At 39.0% G+C, this 17517-nt stretch overlaps 1 protein-coding gene across 1 annotated transcript; it reads left to right on the top strand.

Moving 5' to 3' along the window:
• The first annotated feature begins 4952 nt into the window (after window positions 1-4952).
• On the top strand, window positions 4953-16209 carry slc5a1 (solute carrier family 5 member 1). Its single transcript, XM_061799332.1, has 15 exons — window positions 4953-5277; window positions 7461-7532; window positions 7611-7715; window positions 8343-8402; window positions 8493-8597; window positions 8977-9082; window positions 11639-11719; window positions 11804-12012; window positions 12626-12761; window positions 12826-12933; window positions 13000-13150; window positions 13235-13403; window positions 14850-15065; window positions 15132-15231; window positions 15532-16209. The coding sequence occupies exons 1-15, from the start codon at window positions 5140-5142 to the stop codon at window positions 15744-15746; spliced, it is 1971 nt and encodes a 656-aa protein (XP_061655316.1). The 5' UTR covers window positions 4953-5139; the 3' UTR covers window positions 15747-16209.
• Window positions 16210-17517: the final 1308 nt, after the last annotated feature.

Raw genomic sequence — 17517 nt, 5'->3', positions numbered from 1 at the left:
TGCCAAGTATGTCCAAAAAACACACAAGGAATTTGTCTCCGGTAGTTGGAGTCACTCTATTACGACAACAGACAGTCAATTGACAGAGAACACTTTTGAGACATAAAGACATTGAGAAAAACAGTAACTGAGCAATAAAGGGTTGCTAGTTATCTGGTAATGCCGGTACAATTTTTTTTTTGACAACTGTGCAAAAAGATGCAGAGTCCTCTAGCAGTTAGAGCAGTCCGAATTACTAATCTCGCAATAGTCTGATACAATGACCATTGTGCAGAGGGCAACGTTTTACCAGTTTGTTCATATCATTTGGTAGCAGCAAAAAAAAAAAAATAATAATAATAATAATAATAATAATAAAATAAATAAATAAATAAAATAGAGCTAACCTAGCTACAGCTCGCGTGCTAATATTAGCTTTTAGCAGAACCACCACAAAGCATGCTAACTTCTCTGGTTGAGCCAATTTTCTTACCATTGTTAAGCCTTCGAAAACAGATTGTGAGTAACTAGTGAGCTACGGTTTGCCAGTTATATAATTTTAAAGATGTACTATCACACTAACATCAAAACTTTGCATGGCTTATGTACCTCATTTAGAAAAACAATAGTAAACTAACATATAGCTATGCCTAGCATGCTAATGTCGGCAGTTAAAAAAAATTTCTTCCTATCACTAGCCGTCAAAATAAAAGTGGTACAGGAGCTACAAAATTAAATACTGAAAGTGGGGAAAAAAGTGCAACAATTAAATGAGAAATAATGGACACTAACGTTAAGCGTTACAGAAAATGGATGGATGGATAATGGACACTATTCACCACTTCAGTCAAACGTGGAAGTGGCGCATGCATAGAGTTCATTAAATAAATGTTGAAATAATTTAATTAACGTAACACACTTATTTATTTATTTGTCACTCTTAGTCCTCCATAGTCACTATCACTAGAATGTGTATATCATTTAGTAGCCATAAAAATGTTTTTAAAAAAGTACACTTTACCTGGCTACAACTTACATACACGATCAGCTTTTTGCCCTGTTCGTGCCTCTCATTTACAACCACCGCCACAAACTACTGCTAACAAATAGCTAGGCTAGAGCTATTGTTAAATAATACGTTTGTCATTGCTTTAAACAGCGCTTGAGCAATATCATGTAACATTTGAGCAATTATTGCCCCACTCCGCACTGTCAAAGGTTGCATACATTCATTCATTCATTCTTTTTCCGAACCGCTTATCCTCACTACGGTTGCGGGCGAGAGACAGGGTACACCCTGAACTGGTCACCAGACAATCACGGGGCACATATAAACAAACAACCATTCACACTCACATTCACACCTACGGACAATTTAGAGTGCTCAATTAACCTACCATGCATGTTTTTGGGATTTGGGAGGAAACCAAAGCACGATGAGAAAATCCACGCAGGCAAGAGGAGGACATGCAAACTCCACACAGGCGAGGCTGGATTTGAACCCAGCTCCTCAGAACAGTGAGACAGATGTGCTAACCAGTCATCCACCGTGCCACTAGGTTGCATACATGTTGAGCTCAATTTCTTCCCATCATTGAGTTGTCAAAAAAATAAGCCAGGTGTCCCGGTACTCCGGCCTGCTCTCTGGCCCGCCACACACGATCACGGTATCGGGATAATGGTTGCCAGCTGGTGACCTGGTAACCATAGTATTAGGGTGGGTTTTCACATTCCTCTTGACTTGGCTCCTGGGGGTCTGCCCCCCTTTGGGCACCGCCTTCCTCCCCCCTCTCTTGACACCCTTGCCTGTACTTGCTCACGACGGGCGCTTAAGATGGGCTCGCTTTTGGCGGGCTATGACTGTTTTTGGGTGGTGGCTGCCTCCTGCGTTGTTCCCTGTTGGTGGCTGGGGCCCCCGTGCTCTCCGGAGGTGGTGGGGGAGGTGGCAGTGGTAGGGCGCGCTGGGTGGGGGGTGATTGGGCGTGGGGCACGGTGGTCCGGTGACTGTGCCCCTCCCTTTTGGACTGGTTGAGGCGTTTCGGTAGTGCTGGGGACCTGCCTGGGTCCTGGGGGGTCGGTGGTGGCCCTCTGGATGGGTCCCCTGCTGGACTGGCTCGCTGGCTTGGCCCCCTTTGGGCCACCCTTGCTCAATGTGCCAGCAACTCCGTACACCAATTGACTAACATGCATGTGATAGGGTGTTCATTCACTCATAAGTTCGATAGACATGCTATAGGATTTAATTGCTTGTGCTGGGACCACTAATAACAACATAGGTTAAACTAACATATAAACTCACAGGTTCTTACAGGTGTTTAGACACTAAAAAGGAATCCCGCCGCACCACTCATCAGTAGCACTGCCTCGCTCATTTCCCACATCCTGTCCTGTCCTTTTCTGTTCTCTCATCTTGTTCTCTTTACTAAATAGCATCCGCAAGGTTGTTTATATCATCATTTAGTACACTTAATTGCAGTCAAAAACCTACTGCTAACCTTGCTATGACGAACACGCTAACATTAGCTTTTTGCCCGAAAATACAGCTAACGTAACTGTGGCTAGCATGTTGACAGCATTGACCTATGCGGTCAGATTAATTGGAATGACAATTTAAATTGACCTTCAACTGTTTAATGGCTGCTGTAAGATTTATTTAGTTTTTTAAAATTTGTTTAATACTAATAATTTCATGTCAAACGTTAAATGATACGCTGCCTTAATGCTGACAATTCTTACTCCGTGGGAAAGGCTGCCTTAACATACCTGCACAATATATTGCCTTCCGCCACAATGTGTGGTGGTGATTCTCATCAGTGTCTGCTGCCATCTACTTGGCACTCTTAAAAGTGTTAAAAACAAAAGGATTGACCGGCGACTCATGATGTGGCCCTAACTGGGTGGATACCCATATATGAATGTATTTTATTAAAATAAGTGATGTTCTCCTTTAATGTGTGGTTACACTTTATTATCTACATATGAATTAAGTTGTTTTAAATTCACCACGCGGATAATACGTTGTGCCCGTTAGGTGCTTGTATGCGCCCTCATATAGGAGTGAACACGATGCACACATTAAAATGGTGAATACAATGGCGTATTATTTGTAAGCTTTCTAATAGCGTTACAGGCTTTGCTCAAGCTCGCCTGTACCCTGCTGAACTAGCAGCCACCATTCTTAATGAATTAACCACCTACGTTTCATATTTAAAAATATTTATCATCAGAGTTTAATTAAGATGTTATGTTGTTCCCTCACTTTTGCCATTGGACTAAAACATTTGTCAAAAAATGGATTGGACGGGTGGCCAGAAAATATGTGGGTTTGACATCAAAAGATTAATACGAGACAAGAGATCAACATGATAACATCATCAGTAACCCCCTAGCCACTCTTGAGGCGTTGCACGCTGCAAGAACTAAGGGCAGGCAAAATCATTTCTGACTCACCCCAATCTGGACACCACCTTTTCCAACTCCTTTCCTGTGGAGGGCGCTATCGACCACACTCCAACAGCTTCTTTCCCCTATGCCATAAACAGTTGACTTGTGTCCTTTGGGAGCCTTTTTTTTTTTTTTTGCACATTTACCATTGGAGCATGTAGTGCCATTATTACTCTATTCATCACTGTAGGTCTGTCAGACTGTCATTTTGCGTCATTTGCACGCATAGTTCTGTTGTTGATCAGTATTGCACATCTTACATTGTTTAATGACTCTGCACTTTGTACATTTTCTACATCCTAAATGTAAATTTTTTATAGTTCCTTTTTTGCTGAAATATTACAGTGACACCAACTAACTAATGGTGACAAATTCCGTGTGTGTTTTAACATACCTGATTAATAAAGATGATTCTGTTTTTTCTTTGCAAAGTGAAGTGCAGTATTTTGTCCACTGAAATTAAATTATACCACAATGTCTTTCTCAAACTTTATTAGGATTGTTTTATCATCATCAGTAATCGCTAGGGCGCAAATTGGAAAAAAATTGACATTGCAATTGTTTTTAAAACAGCAATATATATTCCAATGTGAAATAACACAGGATCAGTGATGGGAAAGTTGTTTTTCTACACGAACTAGTTCAAAGTTCAGTTCATCATTCCAAATATGAACTAGTTGAGTTCACTGGTCCAAAAATGAGTGAGTTCATAATTTTTTTTTTCTTGAGGAAAAGCGGTACAGAAAATGGATGGATGGATGTTGGTGATGACCTATTATATGTTGGCCACAGTCGCACATTTAATGGTTGAGGCTTTTTTTTTTCTTTTTTTTTAACCGACACATCTGTATGAGAAAACTAATCATTCACACAATAATATAAGATCTACATAATCAATATGAGCCATGGTTTTACTGTACAGTAATGTGAATTTTGCTCTCTTTAATCTCTTTTTACTGATTGACGGATTCACCTTTCATTGTTTGACACACAGTAGCCAAGTGGATGTTTGATATCCATCCATCCATTTTCTGAGCCGCTTCTCCTCACTAGGGTCGCGGGCGTGCTGGAGCCTATCCCAGCTATCATCGGGCAGGAGGCGGGGTACACCCTCAACTGGTTGCCAACCAATCGCAGGGCACATACAAACAAACAACCATTCGCACTCACAGTCATGCCTACGGGCAATTTAGAGTCTCCAATTAATGCATGTTTTTGGGATGTGGGAGGAAACCGGAGTACCCGGAGAAAACCCACGCAGGCACGGCGAGAACATGCAAACTCCACACAGGCGGGGCCGGGGATTGAACCCGGGTCCTCAGAACTGTGAGGCTGACGCTCTAACCAGTCGACCACCGTGCCGCCGGATGAGTCTTCGTTATGTGTCCTAAGGTGAAAAGATACTGGCCGCTAGGATTTATCTTTAGGTGCATTGTCTTCCAGGAACTCTCAGCATGTATTTCCTTGTGTGTTGATGATTAACAACATATTTGCTTTCAGTGAACACAATTACACATAATGAATAACAACTGGATAACTGAACACAAGGTTCTTACTGGTTTAGTTGACACTTTGGATTTTTGCTCCATTATCGCCCCCAGCTCCCCCACTCCCACCACTAGCCCATCCAAACGTTCCCACGCCTGATGCTGTCCCCTGAATGGATAAAGGTGTTTCAGTCATCCAGACTTGTGCGAGTGGTGGACACCTTCAACGATGTCTCGTAACTCCTTTGGCTTCACCTTGGTGAAGAGTGATGCCAGAAACAACACGACTGGGGTGGCCCTCAACAATGCTGCTGATATATCTGTCATTGTGATTTATTTTTTGGTGGTCTTGGCTGTTGGAGTATGGGTGAGTTCAACCTTTAGGGTACCTCTTTCTTGGGTATGAAAGTAGTCATCTGTTGTCAAGGTCAATTCTGTTTTCTTTTAGTTTGAGCTGAAACCTAGACCCAGAAATAATAGTAAAAAAGCAATGAGATTCCCAAACTGTGGTGCACTTACACCTGGGGGGCACAAGTGCCTTTCAGAGAGTGACATTAAAAATTAAGATTACACATTTACTTTGTTGTTTTCCCAGAGGGACTTTATTGGCTATAAGCAGGTTTATTTTTATTTTGTTTACTTGTTTAAAGGTTTTGTGCAGGGGAGAGATGGTGCAAAAAAGGTGCTGCATGGCTTAAAAAGTTACAGCAAGATTGTTCCACTACTAAAACACACTCGGTGGTACGCGAGACTTGGCTTTTTCTCCATATGCCTTTATGAGCAGGCTTTGTTTGATTTTTTTGGAGTGTGTGTGCAGAGAAGAGGGGGTGCGCAAATTCTAGCAGGATGTAGAAGGTGGTGAGTAGCTTAAAAAAAAAAACGTTGTAGCTGTCCCTCTGCTCAATCAGGACAAACATTTCCAGACTGGTTCTTCACTTAATTTGCAGATTGGTATCATCAGACGTGTGAAGTCATTTAACACCATGAAAACTAAGCATAAATGAACTAAATATTGGTTCCAGATACATGCATTGTCGCTGCTCTTGGATGGTGAGGCAAATTCTAGTGGGATGACCACAAAATATAAAAATGATGTTAATAATAATCATCATAATAATGTGTTCCATGAATTGATAATTCAAATGATTCATATGGTTTGATTCCCGCTCTTCAAATATTTATGAATGGAATCTGTCTGACATCCACCATACAAGTCCTCAGAATCTGTCTGCCTGTGCTCTGAACAAATTCATGATGGAACAGCTGTGCCAAAAGTTAGACGTGATCTCAGGAGTCACACGTTGAGACCAACTTTCTGCCCCCAAATTATCACGCTACCGGACGCATCTCCAAGGGCACAACCTCGCTGGGCCGAAACGCCCAGCTTGGCAGACCAGTCTGCCAAATTGGAAAACACACACAACAAGTGTTGCGCTTGCACGAAAATAAGGATACATACATTTTTGCGTCCATCTACGAAAATAGAACCCTAAGATGTAAAAGACACCAACATATGCATACACCTCCAGCCACACCATTGGTATCGAGTAAGAGGAAAACATTTCGTTGCAAAGATAATGCTGAATCTTGAAAGTATTGTATTCATATAGAAATATTGAATATTGGCGTTACAGTTTTCAGTGCTGTAAACGTCACAGCACTAATATTGACATCTAATATTTTGACTCATGTAGCTAAATGAGTTAATAAAAAATACACTATCACTGTCACTATCGAATCTTTTTAGAATATGTTAACCGATAGATATTTCGTGGCGTATTCGAGTAATCGCTGCCTTGCCCCGCCCCCTTTTTCTTTTACTAATAACATTTTAGTCACATTTATGAGGGCGCGACTTCTATCCTTAAACAGCATATGTTGGTACTAAGTGTATGGTATAAATACTGTACAGAATTTGACAACAAAAATAGCCTTTGCTAAAAGGTTAGCATTAATGATTAGTATTAGCGCGTTAGCTATTGCCATTTTAGGTAAAACTACATTTAAAAAAAACACTAACTACCATTCAGCTCACTCATACATCATGTTATATGTATATTACACATCTAATAGTGTCTCAAAAATCCCTTACAGATGCTCCTCTGTCGTTTTTAGCAATGTTTTCACTTGTCCAACAGTGTGTGATTCTGCAACAAAAGTCAGTGCGGTAAACATGGACAGTGGCCAAATGGGTCCGGACAACGCAAATTGTTTCTGGGGTACGCAAACATCCATCCATCCATTTTCTGTCCCGCTTATACTCACTAGGGTCGCGGGCATGCTGGAGCCTATCCAAGCTATCTTCGGTCGAGAGGCGGGGTACACCCTGAAATGGTCCTTATTCATATTTTTTTATTGCCTAGAGGGAGAAATTTTTGTGTCGATCAATTTTCGTGGTTGACTGAGTTGATTCCCCCCCCCACAACCCTAAATGCAACCTCTTACTACAGTGTAATTCTGTTTGGGGGATCTTTACAATGAGTGACCACATCTTTTAAAACACCATAACTGTAGGAAATAAACAGCATGTTCAAATCCTTCTGTTTGCAGGCTATGGTTCGCACCAACCGCGCCACTGTAGGTGGCTTCTTCCTGGCAGGCAGAAGTATGGTTTGGTGGCCGGTGAGACCCTTGTTTTCACGTCTCTTGAATGTGGAATGCTTTCTAAAATAATAATAATAATAACTCTACCTTCCAAAGATTGGCGCATCTCTTTTTGCCAGTAACATTGGAAGTGGGCACTTTGTGGGAATTGCTGGGACCGGTGCAGCCTCGGGAATAGCCATTGGTGGATTTGAATGGAATGTGAGTAAATTATGATTTTAAACATTATAATATATATATATATATATATATATATAAATATATATATTATATATATATATAATATATATAAATATATATATTATATATATTTATATATAATATATATATATATAAATATATATATTATATATATATATAATATATATAAATATATATATTATATATATTTATATATAATATATATAAATATATATAATATATATATTTATATATATTATATATATATATATAATATATATATTTATATATATATATATATATATATATTATATATATATATAATATATATAAATATATATATTATATATATTTATATATAATATATATAAATATATATATTATATATATTTATATATAATATATATAAATATATATAATATATATATTTATATATATTATATATATATATAATATATATATTTATATATATATATATATATATTATATATATAATATATATAAATATATATAATATATATATTTATATATATTATATATATATATAATATATATATATATATATATATACACACACACACACATTTCTCTTTCACTGTATTTCATTCATTATAAGTTTCCAAAATAAACTGATTGTTTTAACTTTAGGCTCTCATTGTGGTGGTCATCCTGGGTTGGCTCTTTGTGCCGATCTACATTAAAGCTGGGGTAAACAGGCCAACTCACTCTTTAGCAAATTTAAACAAGATCTGTGGAAAGTATGGCATATCAAATAAAACAGCATTTTGGTGTATTTAGGTAGTCACCATGCCCGAGTACCTGAAGAAGAGGTTTGGGGGTCAGCGCATTCGCATCTACCTCTCCGTGCTCTCCCTCTTTCTGTACATTTTCACCAAGATCTCAGTAAGTATGCAAAAACGGCTTTTTTCTTTGCCACTTTATTAGGTACATTTGTACAATGTAAAGCACTTCAATGTGGCAAATAAACCTCTGTGGCTGTGTCTGAAAGCAGTGGCCTTTTCTTGCAACAGCAATGTTATAAAACATACACAATTAGTTATACAGTAAATAATCACAATAATTGAAGCAAAAAAAAAAAACAAGTTGAACTACAAATGCTCAGATTTTTTTTTTCCTGGACATAAATTTGCAGGGCCGCCTGATGCTAAGCCGAATTATTGGTTAATCAACTACAGGCCAAAGAAAACCAGTCAAAACAATATAACTGTCTTAACTTTGAAAGTTATCAATTGCTGTGACATATAATCTCCTGTCCACTCAGGCAGACATGTTCTCTGGCGCCATTTTCATCAACCAGGCCTTGGGTCTGAACATCTACCTGGCCGTCGTTGCATTGCTTCTGATTACGGCGTTGTACACCGTCACAGGTCTGTCCTCCCGGAATGTATTCATTTCCGTCTCAGGCCACACATAATAAAATAAATACATAAATGGCCGTCTCCTGGGGCTTAAGTCTTCCCACAGAATTGAGACTCAACTAATTTGTCGGTGGCATATTTGGTGGTTATTGGTGCTCATGATTCATAAACTGTGATAATTACAAGCTAGGCTTCTGTAGTGTCGTTGCTAATTGAAGAGTGGAAGAGCTTAAGAATACAATAACAATAAATATTAATACACATTAAATACACTCCACATTGGAAAAGTCTGTGAATGCAAGTGTGACGGTTGTTTTCAGCCTCAAGGGGGTTAATTCTGGAGTGCCTTTGGATTTGTCTTTGTCATTTGTGGATTGTTTGCAATGCTTATTAACAATTTACAAGAGATAAAAATAAAATCCATAATAAACGATGTTGGAAAAGGCATCATGGTTATATAGTGGTTAGCACATTTGTCTCACAGTCCAAAGGTCCTGGGTTCGAATCTTGGCTCCAACCTTCCTTCCTGCATGTTCGCCCTGTGCTTGTGTAGTTTTTCTCCAGGGACACTCTGGCTTCCTCCAACATTCCAAAAACATGAAAGTTAAGTTCACTAAAGACTAAATCCACAGGTGTGACTGTAATGTGAATACAATGATACCTTGAGATATGAGTGACTCGACTTAAGAGTTTCGCAAGATACGAGCCTTCATTTGGCTGAATTTTTGCTTTCACTTGCGAGGGCAAACTTGAGATACGAGCGCTTTCCATACAACACTCATATGTAATGTGTCATTGTTCTAGGAATATAATGATTTACTTTCCTCATCTTGTTTACAGTTAGTGCTTTGTATTTTGTTTTCTTCTTTCCTCACTCCCCTCTAGCAACCTTGTTGTTCTTGCTTAAAAAGTCCACTGTGACACAGTAAAAAAGGGATGCATATCCTCCTTTCTGCTTGACCTAACAGCTGAACAGTACGGACAAAAAAATAATAATAATAAAAAAAAAAAAAAAAAAAAAAAAGAGAGAGACACGAGCACTTTAATGGTGACAGTAAACTCAGTTCAACTCACTTAACAATAAGCAGCACTTTAACAAATGGTGCACATTTCATCAAAAAGAGTTTTCAAGCTGGTTAATGCCACTCCCAGTTGAAGTTTACAGTCAAACTAAGAATAAAATAAAGAGAATTGTGTTTGTGAAAACAAACGCAGCTTTTCTTTAGGTAAATCCGCGAGCTTAATGCTAACAAACAACGACCAAATGAATGGGAAACGTCATTGACATGCTAACGGTTAGGATCAACAGTCGCAGTTTTAGAACCTTTTTAAGAGACCGATATTTAAATGCATATGGTGGAACAATACAGACAGCTAATATAACATCACTCACAGGCATATATTTTTCATCCGCTACAAAAAAATTATAATATTACGGCAACTTACCGAGTGGTAGAACAGCCGAAGAAGAAGTCTATTCTTCTTTGTTTATCAGCGTGACTGTATTATACAGTAGTGCCTCCTGGTGGCCAAAGCGGGCACACCAGAAGGTGCAGCACATTGATGGATGAAACATTAGATCGTGAGTCACAAACGGTTTAATGCTTTACATTCCATTCATCCATCCATCCATTTTCTGAGCCGCTTATCCTCACAAGGGTCGCGGGCGTGCTGGAGCCTATCCCAGCTATCACCGGGCAGGAGGCGGGGTACACCCTGAACTGGTTGCCAGTCAATCGCAGCTTAATATATTTAACAACCATATTTTCATGGCTTTGGGAAGTTTACCATCTGTGCTACGGTCCAAAATTCATATCAGGCTACTTAAATGTCAAGTTTTTCCACAGAAGAAAAAAAAAATCAAAGAGAACTAGAATTGCACTCACAGACCTGCACCAAGGCAGAAGGTGCAGCTTCATCTTCATCTGTCAACATCTAATTCACCAATCCATATCTTGTACCGAAACATGCAAAAGAGCCTGTTATTCACATACACACTGCACAGTGCTCTCTCTCTCTCTCTCTCTCTCTCTCTCTCATAAATACATATGCTTCCCGTCCCATTACAGACCACGACCAAGTTTTGATGCACCCTGTTAAGTATTGTCAAGTTTAATAGCGTGTCTCCCGTTTTACTACGACCGCACCATGGTTGCCGTAGGAAATGTTTTGACAATTAAACATCTCGCCGGGCATCCACGGCAATCGCGTTTACGCTTCTCGTCGTCGCGCCTTTCCTCACAACCATCCCGTTTAGTCCGCGGTGGACAGCAGGAAGCTTCAAGCATGATCCTGCTAAAAACAAACAATTGAACGGATGAACGAACAAGCAAAGAGCATTTAAAACTCATCCCGGACTTGTATGTCAGGCCCCTTCAGGACTGTTGCATTTACTCCATTCCAACAGTTTTCCCATTAGGACGATAAAACAATAATGGAGAGAAAACCAATGCCACGGCATTGCCCCAAAAATGTGGCCAATCAGATTGATGACGTGATGCAGCGGTGATAAAATACAGTGGAAATGTGTTATGCAGTATAAAGCTGTTGTGTTATATCCTTCAGGTGGCTTGGCTGCAGTGATCTACACAGACACCTTACAGACCATCATCATGCTTGTTGGATCATTCATTCTCATGGGCTTTGGTAATATGTTCTTCTTATTTAACCATTTTAATGCTGTATCGAATCCTCCTTGAAATGAGTAATAAAGAAAGATCTGTTTTGCAGCCTTCGATAAAGTGGGTGGCTATGATAGCTTCCAGCGACGCTACATGGAGGCCATTCCCTCCATCACGGGGAACATCAGTGAGAGATGCTTCAAGCCTCGGAAGGACTCCTTCCACATTTTTAGGGACCCCATCACAGGAGACCTGCCGTGGCCCGGACTGGTGTTTGGACTCACTATTCAAGCCACGTGGTACTGGTGCACTGATCAGGTCAGTCATATGTACACGGCGTCACTTGCGACACAGCGGTGGTCATGAAAAAAAAAAGTCTTGATAGATCCCATCACAGTTGTTCAAATAAATATGCAGCTTTATCTTACCGGTAATCGTTTTGGCCAAGCAACACTAAAGAGGTCACTTTACTGGTCAGTGTGGTTGGATATAATGTGCTTTCATGTACTTTGACTCATGCAGATAACATTAGATGTCTTTTATTACTTTTATCTACGGTTTCTTGTGTAACAAACGACTAATATGCTTGTACTGCCATGTCGTCGTTGACTTAAACTATTAAACACATCATTGAACCTCACAGAAAGATGTTCCACTACAGTTCGTCACTGTCCACTGATGTGGGCCACCAATGTTGTTAACTCATTCACTGCCAGCCTTCCCAGTTAACATGGATATTTGACTTAAAGCCGTCAATGGCAGTGAATGTGTTAACCTGTTAACAAAATTAAATAATATTTTGTATTTTGTCAGTGTTTAGTGCACGAAGCCTTTGGAGCTATTATAAGGATTGAGCTGTGCTCACTTTTTTAACAACAGCTGTATTATTATATCGACTTGTCTGTCTCCACCCTCCCAACAATGTGTGTAGGTGATAGTGCAGCGTTGCCTGTCAGCCAAGAGTTTATCACACGTTAAAGGTGGTTGCATCTTATGTGGCTACTTGAAGCTGATGCCCATGTTCCTTATGGTTTTCCCTGGAATGATCAGCAGGATCCTCTACCCTAGTGAGTAATGCTCATGATTCTAGGCGACTTTGGCCAAAGCAGCTGAACAGTGCTGTTTTTGCAGAAGAGGTGGCCTGCGTGGACCCGGCTGAATGTGAAAAATACTGTAAGGCCAGGGTGGGCTGCACCAACATCGCTTATCCCAAACTGGTGGTGGATCTGATGCCCGACGGTGGGTAGCGGAGGACCTCGCCTCCTCCTCATCCTCTCTCTTTTAATTCAACCCATGCATTCTCAGGTTTGCGTGGTCTCATGCTGTCGGTCATGCTGGCCTCTCTCATGAGCTCCCTGACCTCCATCTTCAACAGCGCCAGCACTCTCTTCACCATGGACATCTACACCAAGATTCGTCGCTCTGCCACTGAAAAGGAGCTCATGATCGCTGGCAGGTTAAACAAATGCTGGACGTGAACCTGTTCTTATGGTTCAGCTTCATATGCGGCTGACTGCCACTGTGCTCGTATTTATTGCAGGGTCTTTATTTTGATACTGATTGGCGTGAGCATCGCATGGATCCCGGTGGTGCAGTCGGCTCAGAGTGGTCAGCTCTTTGATTACATCCAGTCCATCACCAGCTACCTCACGCCGCCCGTCGCTGCCGTTTTCGTATTGGCCATCTTCTGCAAGCGAGTCAACGAGTCTGTGAGTTCCTACTGTGCAGTTGTTAGTTACTATCTTTTACCAGTGGCTTGGTAAAACAGCGAGGTGAACTCTGCTCTGTTTATCATGTTAAAGATTGACTGTGCAAAGGTCCTTGCTTTTGTCAAAGCTTCCCGTTCAATGTTTTGTAATGCGGTGACGTTGAACATGTTGGTGTTGTAATGATCTAGAATGGGTTTTAAAACAGAACAGAAGGAACAGAAATCACTAAAAATATTTAGCTCCCCAAGCCGACATAATGACCACCATTAAAAATACAGTAGCGTAGAAGAGGGAGAGGTTTTATTTACTAAATATTATTGTCAGCCACTTTAACATGCAGTTTGAACATTAACACTGCGCTTAAATGATGGTTCAATTAAAACGTATTACACATAAAAGTTAATTGTATCTAATATATGTTTAAGAAATAAACAGATTATATACAACTGTATTGTACTTAAACGTTAAATACAACGTAACTGTACTTCACAAATGCACTGCACTGGAATAGAAAAATACATTAATTAAAGAAAATAAGAAATATACAAATCAAGTACAATGGAATAAATACATACAATTAAAATGATAAAAAAATTGTATGTGTATATGTATATATCAGAGATAAACACGAATATTGATTGAGGATGATGAAGAAGTTAGCAATGCTAGCTTGAATATATTGAAATGTGTGTATTTCAACTGTAAAATATCTCTTACACTTGGATGGACCCGTTAGTTATGGTTATTGATATTATGTATACAGGGATCTCGTTTAGAAAACCCACGCAGGCACGGGGAAAACACACAAACTCCACACAGGTGAGGCCGGAGATATGTGTGTGTGTGTTCAATAAACAAAGAAAAAAAACAGTTTAAGCCACTACAGAGTAATAATAGTAATAATAATTTAGTGATTCTTTTGCATACCACTACAGGTAGGTCATGGACTACTACTGTATGAGTACCACAGCTTAAGACTCACTCAGCTGGAATGAAAACTAGGAGCAAACCTCTTTGACTTCAAACAATGACATGCTTAGCACCATGATAACCTCACCAGTTTCAGTATCAATCATTAGCTTTCATCGAGCACAAAAGATAAAAGCTGGATTGTTTTGATTGCAGTTTGTTGGGTGCACAATGCAAAAACTACATAGAAACCAAATAAATTCAGATTATTGTTGTTGTTATTGCTGTGTTGGTTTAAGCTTCCTCGCATATTCGAAAAACATGCATGGTAGGTTAATTGAAGACAAATATTTTTCAAGGTGTGAATGTAAGTGTGAATGCTTGTTTGTCTATATATGCCCTGCGATTAACTGGGGACTAGTACATGGTGTAACTCTACTCGCCCAAAAGTCAGCTGGGATAGGCTCGACCCGAATGAGGGCAAGCACAATCGAAAATTGATGAATGGACGCTTAAAGAACTTATTTTGTTCCACAGGGTGCCTTTTACGGCCTCGCCATCGGCCTCCTAATCGGCCTTTTCAGGATGATAGCAGAGTTTGTTTATGGCACAGGCAGCTGTGTGGAGCCCAGTAACTGTCCCACCATCATATGTGGTGTTCACTACCTGTACTTCGCCATCATCCTCTTTGTGATCTCCTGCATCATCATCGTCGGCATCTCCCTCGTGACCAAACCCATCGCTGACAAAAACGTACGTAGTGTCTGATTGAATGGGGAAAATGGGAATGTCACTCTATACACCTTGTCTGGTATGCAGTTGTATCGACTGTGTTGGAGCCTGAGGAACAGTACTGAAGAGAGAGTCGACCTGGAACAAGACGACTGGGTGGAAAATGTCAACAGTATGGAAATCGAGGGTAATTGTCACAGGATTAATCATAATATTTATTAAAATAATATTTATTTATATTTAGGGTAAAAAAACAAACAAAACAAAAAAACAAACATCAGTCCTGAACCATCTCATTTTTCAGGAACCTTTTGTTGAGTTGCTGGGGCTGTCCATTCAACCCTAAATATATATATATATATATATATATATATACACACACACACACACACACACACTATTGTCCTGATTTACTGATTCAATAACCCCACACACATCCAAGCTTGCAAACCCATCAACTCATCTACCTTTGTTCTTTTCTGTTTAGAACCAGATGAGGAACCAGGCTTGTGCAAGAAGGCGCTGGCATGTTTCTGCGGCCTGGAGCAAAATAAAGCTCCAAAGCTGAGTGAAGAGGAGCAGGCCGAGCTGCAGAAGAAGCTCACGGACACGTCCGAAGTGCCGCTATGGAGGAACGTCGTCAATGCCAACGCTATCCTCCTCCTCTGCATAGCCGTCTTTTTTCATGGGTTTTATGGATAAACACACTATTGATGTATACATATACAATGAATATTCAAGAGGATTTTCTTTTATGATTAATGTCACTTGCAAAACTCCTTGTGTAAACTTACATGTTTGTTGTTTTGTCTAACACGTGCCACTTTCAAATTCAGAGTCATTGCTGTCAATCATCAATTTGTACAGTTGCACTGGCTTGGATTAAGTAATATATTATAATAAAACAGTACTTCTAACACTTATCCAGTGTTATTTAAAAAAAAAAGTTTTTACATTTTGTAAAAAATATTTTCAAAATGTAAATAATATAAAATAAAAAATAAATGCCCAAATAATAAAATATTAAATCACATTTGATTACAACACTGCTTCAAATGTGGCTCCGGTGTTAGTTTGTAACATTGTTTTGTTTTTTAGATGAAAATAAAATGACATTGAATTAAAAATTTCATTTAAATTCAGTATTAAAGTCTTTAGTCTTTAACATCTGCATCGAGTGTGAATTATTTAAATGACAAAATATGTGTATGTGCTCCCTCACTCCTCCACCTTTAATGATGCATGCGTAAAGTCCGCAATGTATGCACTGGCGTTTGTTGATTTCAGGCGAAAAGTACTTTCTTGACGTACCTTTAGAGGTCGCTGTTCGTGCCAAAACAAACCTGCACACTGTGTAATGACATCACGCATGACATTCTTGGTTAGGTCATCATTAAGGTTGTTCTTAGAACATTACACCATTAATTAGGCTTTCTAATTAGCACGTAATGTGCTATAGGATCCTGTTTCGACACCTTGTCTCAACCTTTATGGCTTAATATGGTTAATGAGTGAACAGCAAATATGTGTACTTCTTTGTATTTTCCTTGTTTCCTGTTTGACATTTACGTTATTTTAAATGTAAAGTTATGGTATATAAAGGAGTAATTACATAGCATTATGATTTATTTTCATAATATTTTGGTTTTGGCTATTTTGAAAATAACCACTTTGCTTTCATTATAGTCTGATTTGATTTCTCATAAAATTGTGACCTTTCATGATATGATTTTTTTCCTTCATAATATGTACGTCTTGATGTGCTAATGACTACTCCTAATATCACAACATCTTTCTCCTAATAGATTGTACTCATAATACTACTCAACGTTTTGCCTTGCAATTATGTGAGGTTTTCCTGTTTATATTTATTTATTATTTTCCATTTGTCCCTAATAATCCTACACATTGATAACGCTCACAAAAAAAGTTTTGGGGTTTTTTTCAAGTAAGAGTATCGTTACTTTAGAATAATATGACTCAAATAAAAGTAAAAAGTAGTCATCCAAAAATGTACTTGAGTAAGAAAGTACTCAATGAAATAAACTACTCAAGTAAAGAGTAACTTGTGAGTAACTTCAGATTATTATTATTATTTTTTTTTTTTTTTTTAAATCAGAGCATGAACATCAACAAAATAAATAAAATAAATAATAATAATATATGGGAGTCGACACACACCTGCCTCCGTTTCAATTTTAAACCAACAACACATACATTGGGCCCTATAGAAACATTATTTGCTTATTCACTTAAATGACTTGATGAAGAAGCTGTTTGCTAAACAGACTGAGGTGTGCAACAAACACCATATGATAGGGCTAATTTTGCCATATCACTGCCAAAACAACAATAGAAACATCTGCAACTTACCGCATGGTGTTTTCTCAAGTTATAAGGGGGCTGAAATATTCAAGTTGGGCAGTCACAATTGAAGAGCTGCATGACCAAGCTGTTGTTTTTGGGAGTCTGT

The sequence above is a fragment of the Phyllopteryx taeniolatus genome, chromosome 15 (assembly GCF_024500385.1).
Source record: "Phyllopteryx taeniolatus isolate TA_2022b chromosome 15, UOR_Ptae_1.2, whole genome shotgun sequence".
Classification (NCBI taxonomy): domain Eukaryota; kingdom Metazoa; phylum Chordata; class Actinopteri; order Syngnathiformes; family Syngnathidae; genus Phyllopteryx; species Phyllopteryx taeniolatus.
Note: the sequence above shows the minus strand (reverse complement) of the source record. Positions and strands in the feature narration are given on the sequence as shown.

What these genes read in the sequence shown, in the direction of transcription:
- slc5a1 (XM_061799332.1), top strand. Translation starts at nt 5,140, where the DNA reads ATGTCTCGTAACTCCTTTGGCTTCACCTTGGTGAAGAGTGATGCCAGA. An exon ending in ACATTTTCACCAAGATCTCA is followed by an intron (nt 8,598 to 8,976) that starts GTAAGTATGCAA and finishes CTGTCCACTCAG; the next exon opens with GCAGACATGTTCTCTGGCGC. An exon ending in GGCGTTGTACACCGTCACAG is followed by an intron (nt 9,083 to 11,638) that starts GTCTGTCCTCCC and finishes TATATCCTTCAG; the next exon opens with GTGGCTTGGCTGCAGTGATC.